Raw genomic sequence first — 14874 nt, 5'->3', positions numbered from 1 at the left:
ATGACTGGTATTTTACGTAACACTACTGTACACTATTCTGAGGTATAGACAAGTTTTAGTAAATCTTGTAATAGCCTTTTTTAAACAGAATGGCCCTTAGCCGATTCTACCATGTATCTTCAAGGAAGCAGAGTTCTATTAAAGTCTCCTATTTGCAATAAAGTATCTCCTCTGAAGATCTTGAAAGTAGAGATCACACTGTAAGATTAACAAAAAGACCTCACAAAGCCTTACATTTTTATCCATGAGACAATGAATGTTTATGCAACAATTTCTGCCTCAAAAAGAGAAAGTTTTGTATGTGTTCATTTTTATATGTGTTACAAAGTTTTGTATAGTTACAAAGTTTTGTATGTGTTCATATAGTTACAGACTGCTTCTCTTCCAAGCCAATCAGTCCACAGATACTGAACCACAAGCCTGAGAATCACTTAAAGTGTATTTTAATATGTGAAATCAACATTTTCTAAAAGCTAGATTAAGAATGCTCTAAACTAAAGCTATAAATTTTCCCAAAGTAATACAAGAAATCTACCTTTCATTGGATAGTTTATTTATTACCTCAGCTCCATCAACTTTCGGTGGTTTTGCTTGAACTTTATTTTCTCGGGAATTGTCTGACTCAGACTCTGACTGACTGCCCGATTCAGATCCAGAGTCAGAGTCACTGCTACCTGACTGGCTACTGCTTCCATCACTACTGCTTCCAGAACTTGAACCAGATCCAGAGCCTGACGCTGACCCAGAATCATCATCCGACTGGCTACAATTAGAAAATAAACAGATTTCAAACAAAATTCATTAAAAAATTTAGTTTTTCTTAACTCAGCAAAAAGCCCCAAATCATTAAACCTTGTTTAGTTCATATGTCAACTGTCTATAACCAAACAAATAGAAAAGGAATTAATGTTAATCTCTGGTAATAACTGACATACTAGATAGATCTAGTACAGTTTGGGATAAAATACAAGCAATCAGATCACAATCTTCCTCCAAGATAATGAACAAAACCTACCAAGTACAGAATCCTGGGCTAGAAAGTTGGGAAAACAAAAAGTTTAAGCCGCAGTCCCTATCTTTAAAAGGCTATTTGATGTAGTAAACATAAAGAAATGAATTCTGTGAAGAAAAGGTTAAATGTGTTAAAAATTCTCATAGCAAAAGGTAGAAAACAAATTAATTTACAGTTTCAACTTGTTTTCAGGTTTACACTTTATGTTCTATCATCTCAGGGGAATGTAAATTATTACCACTAACCTATGATAAAATACAATTTACTAAAAAGTAAGATCAGTAATTGCTTCTCTGAGAAAATTATTGAATCTTTTATGGTTCCTTAGTAATAAATCTGAAATAGAAAATTCTCAAATCTTTCCTAGCCTCTATACACACACATGTGAAAGCAATTAATAGTTCAATGAGAATATCTCATTCTCCAGTACTTATTTTCAGTCCAAAGTAGTCTAGAGATGGTCTGTACTAAATAAATGATTGTATAAATTACTATTATCCAAAAGGCCATTTGTTCACTTGGTGTTTCCATTTGAATTGTTGAAAACCAGGGCATTAAATTTTTGAAATACATGGTAGACTCAGCTTTTGATGTAATTTCATCTGGCTTCATGAGAAACAACCGGTAATATAATATACACCAACACACAGCAAAACTCAAGCTTCATGTTCTCTTGCTGTAATTTTCAGAAATACCACCAGATGGAGGTATTACTCTAAGAAAATCCTGCAATATCAAAAAGTAATCCCTTCCTAAAAGTAATTTCTCCTTTTCGAGAGCGAGAAGTTTCTACATGGAAACACAGACATAAAAGTTTTCAAGAAGACTTTTGATTCCAAAAGTTAGATATAAATTAAAATGCTTAAGGTGTGAACAAACATATGCCTATTTTTAAAATCTGGGAATCTAGTGGAATATATGTTTTTCTACACTTCTGCCACAATTTCTACCCTCTAGACACCTGGTTCAAGAACAGCATAGTGTCTTAATTAAAAAACAAAAACAAAATTTACCATACTGTATTTTACTTGGATCCCTTGAAATTTCAACAAGAATATCAGAGAAGATATTTTTCCTGACACAATTTTATTTTTCCTTTAACCCACTAGGCAAGAGACATTTTTCATTTATTCAATAAACCTTACTGAGAACTTTCATTCGTTAGGCACTGGGAAGACTGAGATGAGACAAAGTCCTTACCATTAAAAGAACTTCTAACCTGTTATGGAGAGACAGTCATGTCAACCAATAAATACCACACTGGGCATATTTAAGATAACTGAACTAGGAGTATGCACAACACTGAAGATACAAACAAGTCAGGTACAGTAATCGGGGAACATTTAAAGAAAGTGAAGATGAACTAATCCCTTAGGAAAGAAGAATTAAGCAGAGGGGTATCATTTTAACTGCTTACAAGCTTCTTGAGGGTACTGTTTATTTTTCCCAGCATACCTTACACAGGTGGGCGCTCAGTAAATACCTGAAAAGTAAATGGACGGATGATTGAATTTGGGAACTATCATGAGCCTATATTATTAATTATATCTTGATTAGTCATGAAGTAGCTAGTCAAAATTCCCTGTTAATAAATCAAAATTCTTAAGTGAATGTAGGAATCTTCCTTTCATACTCTCTAGGCAAAAGTTGGCTGGAGATAAGCTAACAGCCTGAGCCTAGACTACTCTAAAGGCATATGTTTATTATTAGAATGTCTTCACCTTAGGTATTAAAAGTATAAAGTATTTATTTTATTTAGTTGTTTATAGCAGGATTAAGAATAGACAAAGAATTAGTAAGGAATGTTTTACATACTTCCATAGAATGAACTACAGGATATATAGTTAGGTAAAAAGAGCAAGATACAAAAGTGTTTATAGTATGCTTCCTTTGTATATGAAGGGGGAAATGTTTACACATAGTTGCTTATGCTTCTGAAAAAAGCAATAATGACAGCATAAAACAATTAAATTAAAAATGGTTACCTACAAAGGGAGGGGAAGAAGAAAGCAGAGGGAACAAGGATTGAAATGAGTTGTCAGTTTCTGAACCATGTAAATGCTTTACATAATTTATTTTAAAAGGAAATCCTAACAATTGAGAGAAAATATATATAGGTTCGGGGGCGGGGGGAGAATCTATATTCAGACATAAAATTCTGAGCGAAAATAGGTGAAAAGCCTCTCCCTAATGAAGTAATTCTATTTCAGCCCACTGCTGCATATGCTCTTTCTAGACAGCCACTGCTCATAATGCTCTTTCTAGAATAAAAATTAAACATGGCCTAACTTGAGAAGTTTTCAGTGTTTCTGTAACAAAGGTCAAACACCTATGAGGTGCAGGAATTTGTCTCTGCCAACCTATCTCCAGCCACTTTCCCACATAAACCCTTAGTTTTAGTGATAGCAAACTACTTGTAATTCTCTGAGAGCGAGTTTCTCTTCCCACTTCCTGCTTTTGCATAATTACTTCCCTTTTTTTTTCCCCACTATATCATTTCTACTTGAGCCTCATTTCATGGGTACTTCTCCAACAAATCTCTCTTGACTCCAACATTAAATCACCTGAACATTAAATCAGGCTTACCTCAGCATTCCCACAGCATCCTGTACCTATTACTATCTTGCCACACAGCATATAATAATCACTGTAGTTTTCTTTTGTTTTTTGGTATCCTACCTTTGGTATTCTACCATATGTTCCTGGAATTCTTACTTGTTCTTTGTATGCTGAGCACTAAATGAAGGGCTCAATATATGTTTGGTGGGTGGATAAATGTATACATAAGCAAACAAATCAAAGATATATATGGATACAACGTCTTACATAAAATTCACAAATTGAGTTTGACTATAAAAAATATTTCTAAGCTCCAATTAACATTTTATTTATTTAGGTAGTAATCAATAGCACTGATTTTTTAATACAACATAAGTATCTGTATACCATTTAAGAGTTATTACTTATATTAAATCTCACTAGCCCAACAGTAATAAGGTGGTAGATTATTAAAAAAATAAAAACACTGAATTCTTTTCCTCATCTTTCTCAATTTACCAAAAAAAAAAAAAACCCACCATCATGTTTATGGGTACTTTGATAAAATTATAGTTTTCTTAGGGTAAATTAAGTAGAAATACAACATTTAAACATAAAATAGCAATTCAAATTAAAGTTTCTTTTCAAGCTTGTTTCTATGCTCAATTTCAAATATAAACAAGAGTAATATAATGAATTACCATTTATCTAACAACCAGCTTCACAATTAACAACTCATACCAATCTTGTTTCAAATAATCCAGCTTCCCACAAACACACAATCTCAAACATGTTAAAATTTCATCCATAAATACTTTAGTACTCATATGTAAAAACAAACAACAAAAAAACTCCTATTTTTAAACACCCACAAAATGAGTATCATTTTTAAAACAAAATCACTTATTCCTTAATGTTAAATATGATATTATTATTAAATAGTATTAAATATCCAGTTTAGTTTATCTCTTTAGTTGATTTTGTTTCTTCATGGACTGGAAATCCAAACACAGTTCATATACTGCAACTGAATCACATATTTCTTAAGTCTCTTTCATTAACCTGACAGTTCCCTCTCCTTTTTTTTTCCCCTTGCAATTTATTTTGTAGAATAAGTTAGGCAGTTTTTCCTGCAGACATTTCCTGCTTTCCAGATTTTACTGACTGCATCTCTGTGGTATTATTTCACAGATTTTTCTGTCCCTTGTATTTCTTGTAAACTGTTCGATCTAGAGGCTCAGATTTAAATTCAGTTCTTCTTGACAAGAATGTATTTTAAGAGTTGTTGTGGACTTCTATTAGAAAAAACAATGTTTGGTTGTCTCTTTTTGTATGAGGTTGTTTGATCTGTGTGTGCAGGTTATTTTCAGCCTTATCCTTCCATTATACAGTTCCTCATAACCCCTACAGGGAATTCATCCACTATTTATTTAGAGGCAGTAAAATGGTGATATTATATCATTCTTTATTTACCCATTACATCATTTCTTCACTAGTAGGTGGAATACTTCTTCTATAAGGAGAAAATTTCCCTCACCATATTTGTTAACTTTGAGGTACAGTTCATATAGGAAATGCACTTACATTTCTTTTCCTTCTTTTCCAGCTTTCAAAATGAGTTAAATTGCTAGCATCCTTTCAAAGTAAGTAGACCAGTAATTTTCTAAGTCTCATTATGAACTCATGGATTTGAAGTTATTTGATGAGTTTTAACAATCCATTATCATTGTTAATGCCCAAATTGTCCCCTCTTTAGCGAACAGGAAACCCTTTACTACTTCCTGAATCCTTTTCACAAGACCTCAAGTCGTCTTTGATAGCTTCCTCACTTTCTGGTCTGATGAGATGAACCACGCTCATCTTATATATTTCTTGCCTCAGACTGTAACTCAGGCATTTCATCAAAAAGCCCTGCTTCTGTTTAAGCTGGAAATTAAATTGCAATCTGAGTACTAGGTGAGCCTATTACTACTGGATTGGTCATTGTTTTTAAGATATTTTTTTTAATAAGATGAGCTAGGATACGTGTATTTTTAGAGACAATGAATTAAGAATTTACACTGTAATTCCAAGTCAAATTTGTAGGTTTTTTACTTCTCTGATTTTATATTTATACCATCACTTGGGTTGAGTTTCTTGGTTCCAAATGACACTAATAAAATTATTTATTTGCTTTATCTTAGAATATACATAACAGTTTCAAAATAGCAATAACATTGATTAACAATGTTAATTAAAAGTTAAGATGTCTTAATTAAAAGTTAAGATTTCTTCACAATTCTCCTTGGCCTTCAGGGAATACTCACCCCTACTATCAAATTACTGCTTTGAAGCCAACTAAAATAGTGATATTTTATTAGTGATATTAGTTTTGATCACCAAACTTCTGTATGGTCACTAATTTTGTTTAATTAGGGTCATCTGCTTTTTTTTCATTTTTAGGAACTGCTTTTTATTCACTTTGACCTAATGTTGCTTTATTATTTACTTGGATCCAACCTGAGCTACCAAAGTTATCATCAAAATCCAGCTTCCATCCTTGTCTCCTCTACACCATGACCTCTCTCCCCCTTCAGAAATTATTTTTTTAAGTTTTTCACTTATTTTCCCTTTTTCAATATAAGCAAATTATGAGTAAGAGTATATGTATATTCCCTTTTCACAAATGATCATTAACATATTTAGAATCTTATATAAATGTCATATTATACACACATTGTATCCTGGAGGTCATTCCATAGCAGTGTAGGGATACAGTCCCCTTTCCTTCATGCAACTGCATATACTCCATTTTGTAGATACACCATAGTTTCAACCTGTCCCTCAAAGATGAACCAGTCTTTTGATACCACAAACAATGATACAAAAAAATGACCCTCTGCGTATCTTTTTTGTATTTATGGCAGTGTATCTTCTTATTTGCTATTTATCAACCAGTGTAAATATATCCCCTTTGAAATTTTAAATTTACAATCACCTAGCACCCAGGTCTTGATTCCTAAATACAAATCCACACTTAAGTAAACTAGAAGTCCTTTGAGAAATGGCAGATTCTAAGGCTGGGACAGGGAAGGCACCAGATGAACCTAAACAAGCTTGCTGTGCCAAAAAGCAAAATACTAAAGAGAAAAGAAGAAAAAACAGGATATGGGAGCCAACTTGAAGGAGCTTCCATCAGCTCAATCTGATTTGAGCATCAAAACAGACAGTAAAGGATTATTACCTAGTAAATAAAACAGGAATCCTCAAGTCCATGCTTATGATAGGTAGGTAGGTAGAAAGACAGACAGACAGATGGCAGATGACAGGCTGAAAGAATTCTGAATGCCAACTGGTAAATGTGGACAGAGTGGCAGTGTTAGAAAATTACCATTTTGCAATCATCATAGAAAACACTGGTTCAGGCAAAAATCATCAAAAGATGCTAAATCTAGGGGGAGAGTTTGATGAGTAAGATATTTACACAGTCTCAAAGTATCTTCTCACAAATTGCTTATTAGCTGTATTAATGGATAAATTAGAAACTACAGTGGAAAAACCAGATATCACCCTGTCCTGGTGATCAAAACTAATATCACCAATAGGGACAGACAGACATTATGAGCCTCCAGATTTGATACCTTTGTGAAAGACATATCATCACTCACACCGTCCTCCAGCCAGGGGATGCAGAGTGCAGGGGATATATAAATTGCATCAAATCATAAGTAAACATAAGACAAACCTAAATTGAGAAATATATTCTATAAAATAACTAGCCTATAGCCTTCAAAATGCTAATGTCATGAAAGACAAAGAAAGAGGAATTGTTTCAGATTAAAGGAGATTAAAGAGACATGACAGCCAAATCCAATTTTAGACTGAACCCTGTACTGAAAGATGACTGGGATGATTGACCAAACTGGAATACAGAATAAAGATTAAAGTATTATATTAACGTAAATTTTCCTGAATATAATAACTATACAGGGCTTATATAAGGGAATTCCTTGGTTCTTAAAAATATATATACTGAAGTTTTAAAAGCATAAATGGATATGATTTTTGCAACCTACTCTCAAATTATTCAGGAAAAATAAATACATATTACATAAATATCATGTATATAAACATATATGTATAAAAAGAAAGAATAAAAGGGAAATGTGGCAAAAAGCTAAAAATCAGTGCATCCAGGCAGAAGCATATTACAGGAACTATTCTTGCAACTTTTCTGTAATTTGAAATTCTTACAACTTTTCTGTAATTTGAAATTAATTCAAAATTGAAATGTTAATAAACAAATATAACTTTTTCCAATACCACAAGATTGTGTCACTAATATTCAATATTGTGGTATCTCATATTCAAGTAGTAAAAGGTACAAAGATGAGGAAATTTTAAAGCTGCAGAAGTCAAATGCATATGAAACAGGCAAGTAAGTAAACATTCAGTGGCATGAAAAATAAAATATCTAATATTCAGCCAATAAAATGGCCAAGCTGAATAGGTAAAAATATAAGAACTGCATAAAGCTTTTCCTTAAGAGATATGGAAAGATAAAAACACTAAGGAAGGGAAATTAAAGACCAGCTGTATGTAACAGCTGCCTCAGAAACTGCTGGTCACCCAACTCAGTATGTCTTCTTTTCCTTAGTAACAGAAATCCCAATGTTATGGTCTACAAAGTATAAAAAAGTGTACAGCAAAAACTCCTTGCAGCTAAAGTATGGCTATTAGCTAAAAGTTCTGACAAATGAAACATAAGCAGAAATGTTGGGTTGTACTTCCCAGAAGGCTACTCAACCAGGCTGACTCAGCCAGGAGATGCTCCCTTTTTTGGCCCTTCTGATTTGCCTTCAAAATTTCCAGCTGTCTGACAGTAGGAAAAGTACTCAAAATTCACATTTGCAAGGTTCTTTTAGTATAAAAGCCAATATTCTTTTCCAGTATTCCCAAGGTTATGGTAAGTGAATGTTCTTAATAACCTGAGTGACCATGAAAAATTAATATTCTGTTCAGTAAGACATTAAATCCATTTTTAAATTATTTTATTCAAGTTAAGTTTTTAGGAGCTTTAGTGCAGCTATCATCAATGGTTTACTTCCTCATGAGTTCCACATAACTAAAATGTTATGATTCTCTGTATGTATGGATTGGCTCTGAGAAATGCTTTTCAAATTCTAACAAACATCAAGATGACCATCCCTCTCCAAGTTTTCAATTACATATGCCTTGGGCCCATCTCATAGCCTCTGGTGAAGCTAGTACCTTGAGGAGTTTTAATGACTCACTTTTGTTCTTGGGATAAAATGACTAAAATCTGATCTCTGCCTACCTCTCCAATTTATCTTAAATGTCTCTATTCTGCACCCTAGTCTCACTAACCTCCTTTAGCCCTTGAATTTGCCATGCTTTCTCACCTCATAGCCTTGGTATGAAGCAATTCTCCCTACCTGGAAAACTTGTTAATCTTCATCCCACCTTCTTCCCTAGTTCTAGACCTCTTCCCCCAGACTACATTAGACATCTAGCATGGTATCTGGCACTTAGTGTATGCTTAACATAAACTAGTATGAGCACAGGGGTGTTTTACTTAACAACTGTATCCCTACTTTCTAGCACTCTACCTGACATATTCTGAAAATATATTTGTGAATTAATAAATGGCTAATACTACCTCCTCATTACTTTTATTCAAAAACACCATAAGCCTAAATCTTCCACAGAAATTTTCTTGTTCTTACTCCTGGTTTCTCTGCCTCTACTTTTCTCTTTTGGGTTTTTTCTTCCTCCAAGTCATCTAACTTAAAACTCTTTTGGAGAAAATAATTTTAAGAAGAAATTTTTTCTTCCTTTTTTTTTATTTTGAAGAATCAGACGATCTGAAAACACCAGGTCCACTTCCCACATGGTCACAATTGTCTATATCTAAGTAGCACTGGTTCCTTTTGATGAAGGATATGACCTCCAATTCACCAGTCGCCTCCCCTAAACAAATGTCTTATACCTGGACAGCTTCATTCATTTATGTTATCCGTTTGGCCCTTATGGCTCCTTTTCTCATTTATACTCCAATTAAGACAAAATTTTTAATATCTCTTTATAGCTTTCAAAATATTTTGGTAAAACGAATTCCATTTTATCCTCACCACCAAAAAATGTCCTTGAAGGCACATATAGGGAGACTTCATAAACTGTCTTCAGAGAAGACAACCCTTCTAAGGTCCCAGCTTTAAGGAGACTTAATTCTGTAGTCAAATACTAAGTTCCAGTCCCAATCCCAGCACCCTGTCCAGAGGGCCCCTTCCAAATATCCTACGTTGCCCTGTCTGCTCAGAGCTTACTGCTCTGACTTTGAGTTCTGTTCTGTTCCTGGCACATCAAAGTTTTCTCTAAAGTTCAGCTGCACATCTACTTTTTTTTCCTTTGCTCTATATTATTTAGCATTTTCACGTGTTTGTGGGTAGGAAGTGCTTCAGAGTGAGAGTCTATGTTAGCTCAGCCCAGCCTATAACAGAATTGCAAGACCTCCTTTCTCTATACTCAACTTTCCACTCTTATCAGTCCTTTGAACTAAAGAAAACACTACTATCTATACTGAGTACTTGAAAATGATGTACTCTCAAGTGAATAAACAAAGATTCTTCTACGTTACAGGAAAAACATGCTTTTTTTAATCACAGGAATTGGAAACTAGCCTGCAATGGAACATAAAGAAAGAATGAATAAAATAATGACCTTCTAAGAAAGTGGTAGCAACGGACAGCTGCTTTCCTTACCACCAGATCGCCAACAGAAGAAACTGGCCCTGATAAATCTTGGAATAGATTGAAAAGTCAAAAGAAAGTAATACTGAAGTGGGTGTAGAAGTACTGAGGAGGAATGAAAGGAACATCTCAAAACAGTAGCACTAACGAAGAAGAAAAAAACACTGTGTATTTAAACATCATATGTAAGTTAGACTACCTTTATCAAAGGCTTAAATCAACGATTTCATTTTAAAAACATATCCATTTGTTTACTTCTTTACTTCCTAATATGTAAAGATTTTCTTTCTAATATATCACATTTCCGTAATTTTTCTTTCCTTTTTTTAAACTGGTAGAATTTAGATGAATTAGACTCTGGAGAGGAGGAGGGGAAGAGAAGTTATAGAGTACATTGATAAAAGGTAAGCTGATTTTATTATAATAGAGGCTTGTGTGCCTGATAATTACAGTAATAATTTATTTATTATATTACAATAAATAGAACTGTATTTGCAATCAAAGAACTGTATTTACTGTTCTAAAGAACAAGCATATTGCACTAAATTCTCACTTTACGCCTTGCTCCCTTCCTCCTTAACTACTGCTTAATTGTCAATGCCATTCAAAAGGACTTCTTTGAGGGAGTTTTTGAAAGAATTTTTTGACAGACATTTGTGGGGAAATTCGGGACTAACTTGATGGTGTTCTGAAATTCAACTGACTTATTTTCTCCTCGCCTCCTAGCCCTTTTGTCTCATTATATGTATATATTTACACCCATTAGATAAGCCTCAGGTTTCTACCACATGGAAATAATAAACATACTTAAGGATTACTGTGAAGATTTAAAAAAATGTAAAGCATATTATCTGACATATACTAGGAGCTCAATATTAATAGCTATTAGAATTTTAAAAACTGATTTTTTTCTCCTGAGTTCAAGATCAGAATCATTACTTCAAAATTTGTGTTAGGTGTTCTTTGGACTGTCATAAGTATAAATATATAAAATGTCTCTGAATAAAACCTGTAGAAATACTAACATTTTCAAAACAAACTAATAAAAAAAAGGAAGACATGGTGATTACTAACAGGTGCTATGTGCCAAACACTGGGTTCTCATCTAATCCTTTCATTTTCATATAATAAATAAACAAACTGAGGTTCAGAGAAGGCTAAGTGAAGAAAACAAACACTAATATTATGAAGAATTGAAAGAAAATTCAGAAAAATGAAAGCCACTAATTTCTTAGGATGATAGGAGTGATTTATTTTTAATTTCCCTTGATGTTGTGCCATATGAATGTTGTCTACTTGCCCCTCCCCACTCACCCAGTATCCACTGTGCTTGCCCTTTGGTATTACATAAGTGGCACTCCAGTTTTAAATGGCACATGCCAACCCAGCTAAAGATTAGATTTCCCAGCATCTCTTTCAGCTAGGTGTGGCCATGTGAACAGGTTTTGGCCAATGGATTATGGCTAGAAGTGATGTGAAATTTCTACATCTTCGTCTTAAACATTAACTGGCTTGCCTTAAATCCTCCCCATTTCCATTTTCTTCCTGTTGACTGAAGATGGCAACCACTGGAGCAATAGAAGCCACATGTTACAGATAACAAAGCTGTCCTACTAGCCAGAGTACCTGGATAACCTCAAGAGGTAGAGCTCACTTACCTGATAATGAAATGAAGTAATTATTTTTGAGACCCTGTGTTTTGAGGACTCTAGTATATATGGCACCTTAATTGGTTCTCTAACTGATATGCTATAATAATGTTTTTGCAATAAACACTTTTGAAATAACAAGTTTTATACATATGTAATTTGAATTTGTTTGCTCATCTCTTCAACTAACAAGTATTGAACAAGAGTTTCTAGCAGGGACAAAATGCCATGGGAAAAGTAAAACTTGTGAGAATCAAAGATATAAGGATGATGATTAAAAAAAAGGAAAAAAAGACATAAGGATGGATCTGCTGTTGATTGAGGAACCGGAGGTAGGGCAAATGAAATTAGGCACAAGGCTTCATGGAGGGAGTAATTTTAGAGCTGGGTATTGGTGTATTCCCCACACTTTCCCTCTAGAAAACACTTCTTCTCTGAGGCAACTGATAAAACTTCTCACTCTTTAAGATTACTCAAAAATATCCTATCCTTCATGTAACTTTCCCCAGTTTCTCTAGGGACAGGTCATTGTTCCAGCCCATGTGTTCACAATATTTTGCTCATATGTTACTAATAATTCCTTCACAATATTACAAATTATGCTTATACATGTATCTCTCTTCTAACTACATCCTGGAATTCATTAACTTGGGGCCTTTAGTTATTTTTATAGACCATTATCCACTTCAACAGGGCTAGAGAAACAATATGGAAATTAGCAGGTACTGAGTACTTACAATTAAAAAAAAATACAAATTAGTGGTCAAAGGCAATGGCTTTTAAACTTTTTGGATGACTTAAATAATAAATACATTTTATATCATGATGTAGTATACACATGCACACATGTAACAAAAGTTTGATGAAGTAATACTCTACAAAAGGAACACTATTAGTTTACATTATTCTCTTTCATTAAAAAAAATTCAGTTATGGTCCTCTAAGGTGTTGCAACTCACTATTTAAAATATATTAGCATAGAAGCAGTCACTTAGAAAATGAGAAGGGTTCAGCTAGATGATAACTAAGATCAGATCACCTTCAAATTCTATAAAATTACACTGTATTAAAATTTGTTATCCTTATCTTTCACTACAGGCTATAAAATAACTATCAAAGGTTTGAGAAAATCTGGAAAGTATTCATCCTCATGGGTCTGAAAACCAGTTACTGCCTTTGTTAGGAACTAAAGAACACACACAGCAGCTCCTTCTAGCATTCTAAATTACCAATCCAATGCAAAATTCTATCATAAACTCTTCTTAAAGTACAGTATTATTCTTAAAGTCTCTAACTGAATAAATGAGAATAAAACTGCTAGAAATAGATGCTAAGAAAGGTAACATTTAGCAAGACTAATTTCAAAGATGACTGGGTTTAGTCATGCTGAATCTGAGGCAAAGGCAGTAAACTCAAAAGTTTCTCTAATAAGCATTCAGGGAATCAGATGAGAAATAAGGACTATGTATACATACACTTCAAAGTCACTTAACAAGTTTCATAAAACATGTATGAAATTTGTTATAATATCTATGATATGATAAAACCCTCTAATTCTATTATTTATAATTATAACAAGTAGGCAAAACTTAACGTTTATATTTTTTCCCCATTAGTGTTACCTATCATGCGAAGTCTAACACATGTAGAAATTATATAATGTTTCAAAACAATCCACAAAGTAATTGAGGGGAGGAGTAGTAGGTAGGATTTACAGATTAAACTAGATTGACCATGAGATGAAATATGTTGAAACTAGATGACATATACACGAGGGTTCACTTTATTATCGTCACTACTTTTGCATATGTTTGAAATTATCCACAATTTTAAAATTAGCACAAAGAATAAAATAAATGTCTACATTTAAAAGTTCAATCTTTAAAAGATTAATCATTTGATTAATTTGCTTTTTTAAAAAGGTTTTAAAAATACTTATATACTTTTAAATTACTTTAATGAATACTCTAACAAGAAAACAAAGTTCCCAGCGCTATATATTTTACTTTCTAACAAAATTATTTGTAATTTGGTATTCATCACAGTCTGCAGATACCCATGAGAGTGTGCTGCACATAAGAACCTGCATCTACCGTGTCATTTAGTGAAAAAAAAAGTGAAATGATCAATGTAGTACAGTATGACTGAGATAAACTACTGCACACTAGGTCAAACCTTTGGTATAAAATACATGCTAAAACTGGAATAAGGAGATTATTTACATTTTCAGCTCTCATGTACCCCTAATTGTAATTCTTTTCTTATAAAATTTCCTTTCAGATCAAACTGCTTCCTTTTATTAATGTAATTCAGGATTTAGTAATTTAGAACTGGAAATACTATAGTATTTGCATCAGATGGCAATCATCATATTATAATCTACCTCAAGCACAAAAACAAGAACAGCCTTCTTTGAGGGAATTTAGACTAACTCCACTCTTCCAATGGCCCCAATCCTTTACATATAAACTCTTCAGCATAATGTATTGCCTTCTAACCTCATTTTTCCTCAGTATAAAAAATTATTCTTTGCTTTTTGCCTAAGCCTGTCAAAACACCTCACCACCATAAAAGCCACATTACAAGGACTTTTAACATGCATAAAATTTAAGGCTACCAGAGGTTTTAAATGATCTTGCAAAAACAAACAAAAAAAGCACAAAATTTCATTCTGATATTGGGTTTGATACAGAAATTAACCATCTGTCTTATGATCAAACTTCCTTGTCTCCTACCTTTGAACTGCTGCAGACTGTATCTCTCTGTATTTACCATACCCACCTGATACTCAGACATTAAAGGTTTAGGTCTCTTTCTTGATTTTAAGTTTTAGAGAATAATCTCAAATTTTAGCATCTTATGATATTCATTACATAGTAGTTGCTCAATCATCTAAATAACTATCTGAGAACAGAGAAATGTATTT

At 33.3% G+C, this 14874-nt stretch overlaps 1 protein-coding gene across 4 annotated transcripts in view; it reads right to left on the bottom strand.

Annotated features, from left to right (window-relative positions):
- CHD1 (chromodomain helicase DNA binding protein 1) overlaps positions 1-14874 on the bottom strand; it is an 82350-nt gene that overhangs the window by 51786 nt on the left and 15690 nt on the right. For all 4 annotated transcript variants that reach the window (XM_060009108.1, XM_060009109.1, XM_060009106.1 and 1 more), the window contains exon 3: positions 562-763. In XM_060009108.1, coding sequence (XP_059865091.1) covers positions 562-763 — 202 coding nt within the window. The remainder of the gene's footprint in view (positions 1-561; positions 764-14874) is intronic.

The sequence above is a fragment of the Delphinus delphis genome, chromosome 3, assembly GCF_949987515.2.
Source record: "Delphinus delphis chromosome 3, mDelDel1.2, whole genome shotgun sequence".
Lineage (NCBI taxonomy): Eukaryota > Metazoa > Chordata > Mammalia > Artiodactyla > Delphinidae > Delphinus > Delphinus delphis.
Note: the sequence above shows the minus strand (reverse complement) of the source record. Positions and strands in the feature narration are given on the sequence as shown.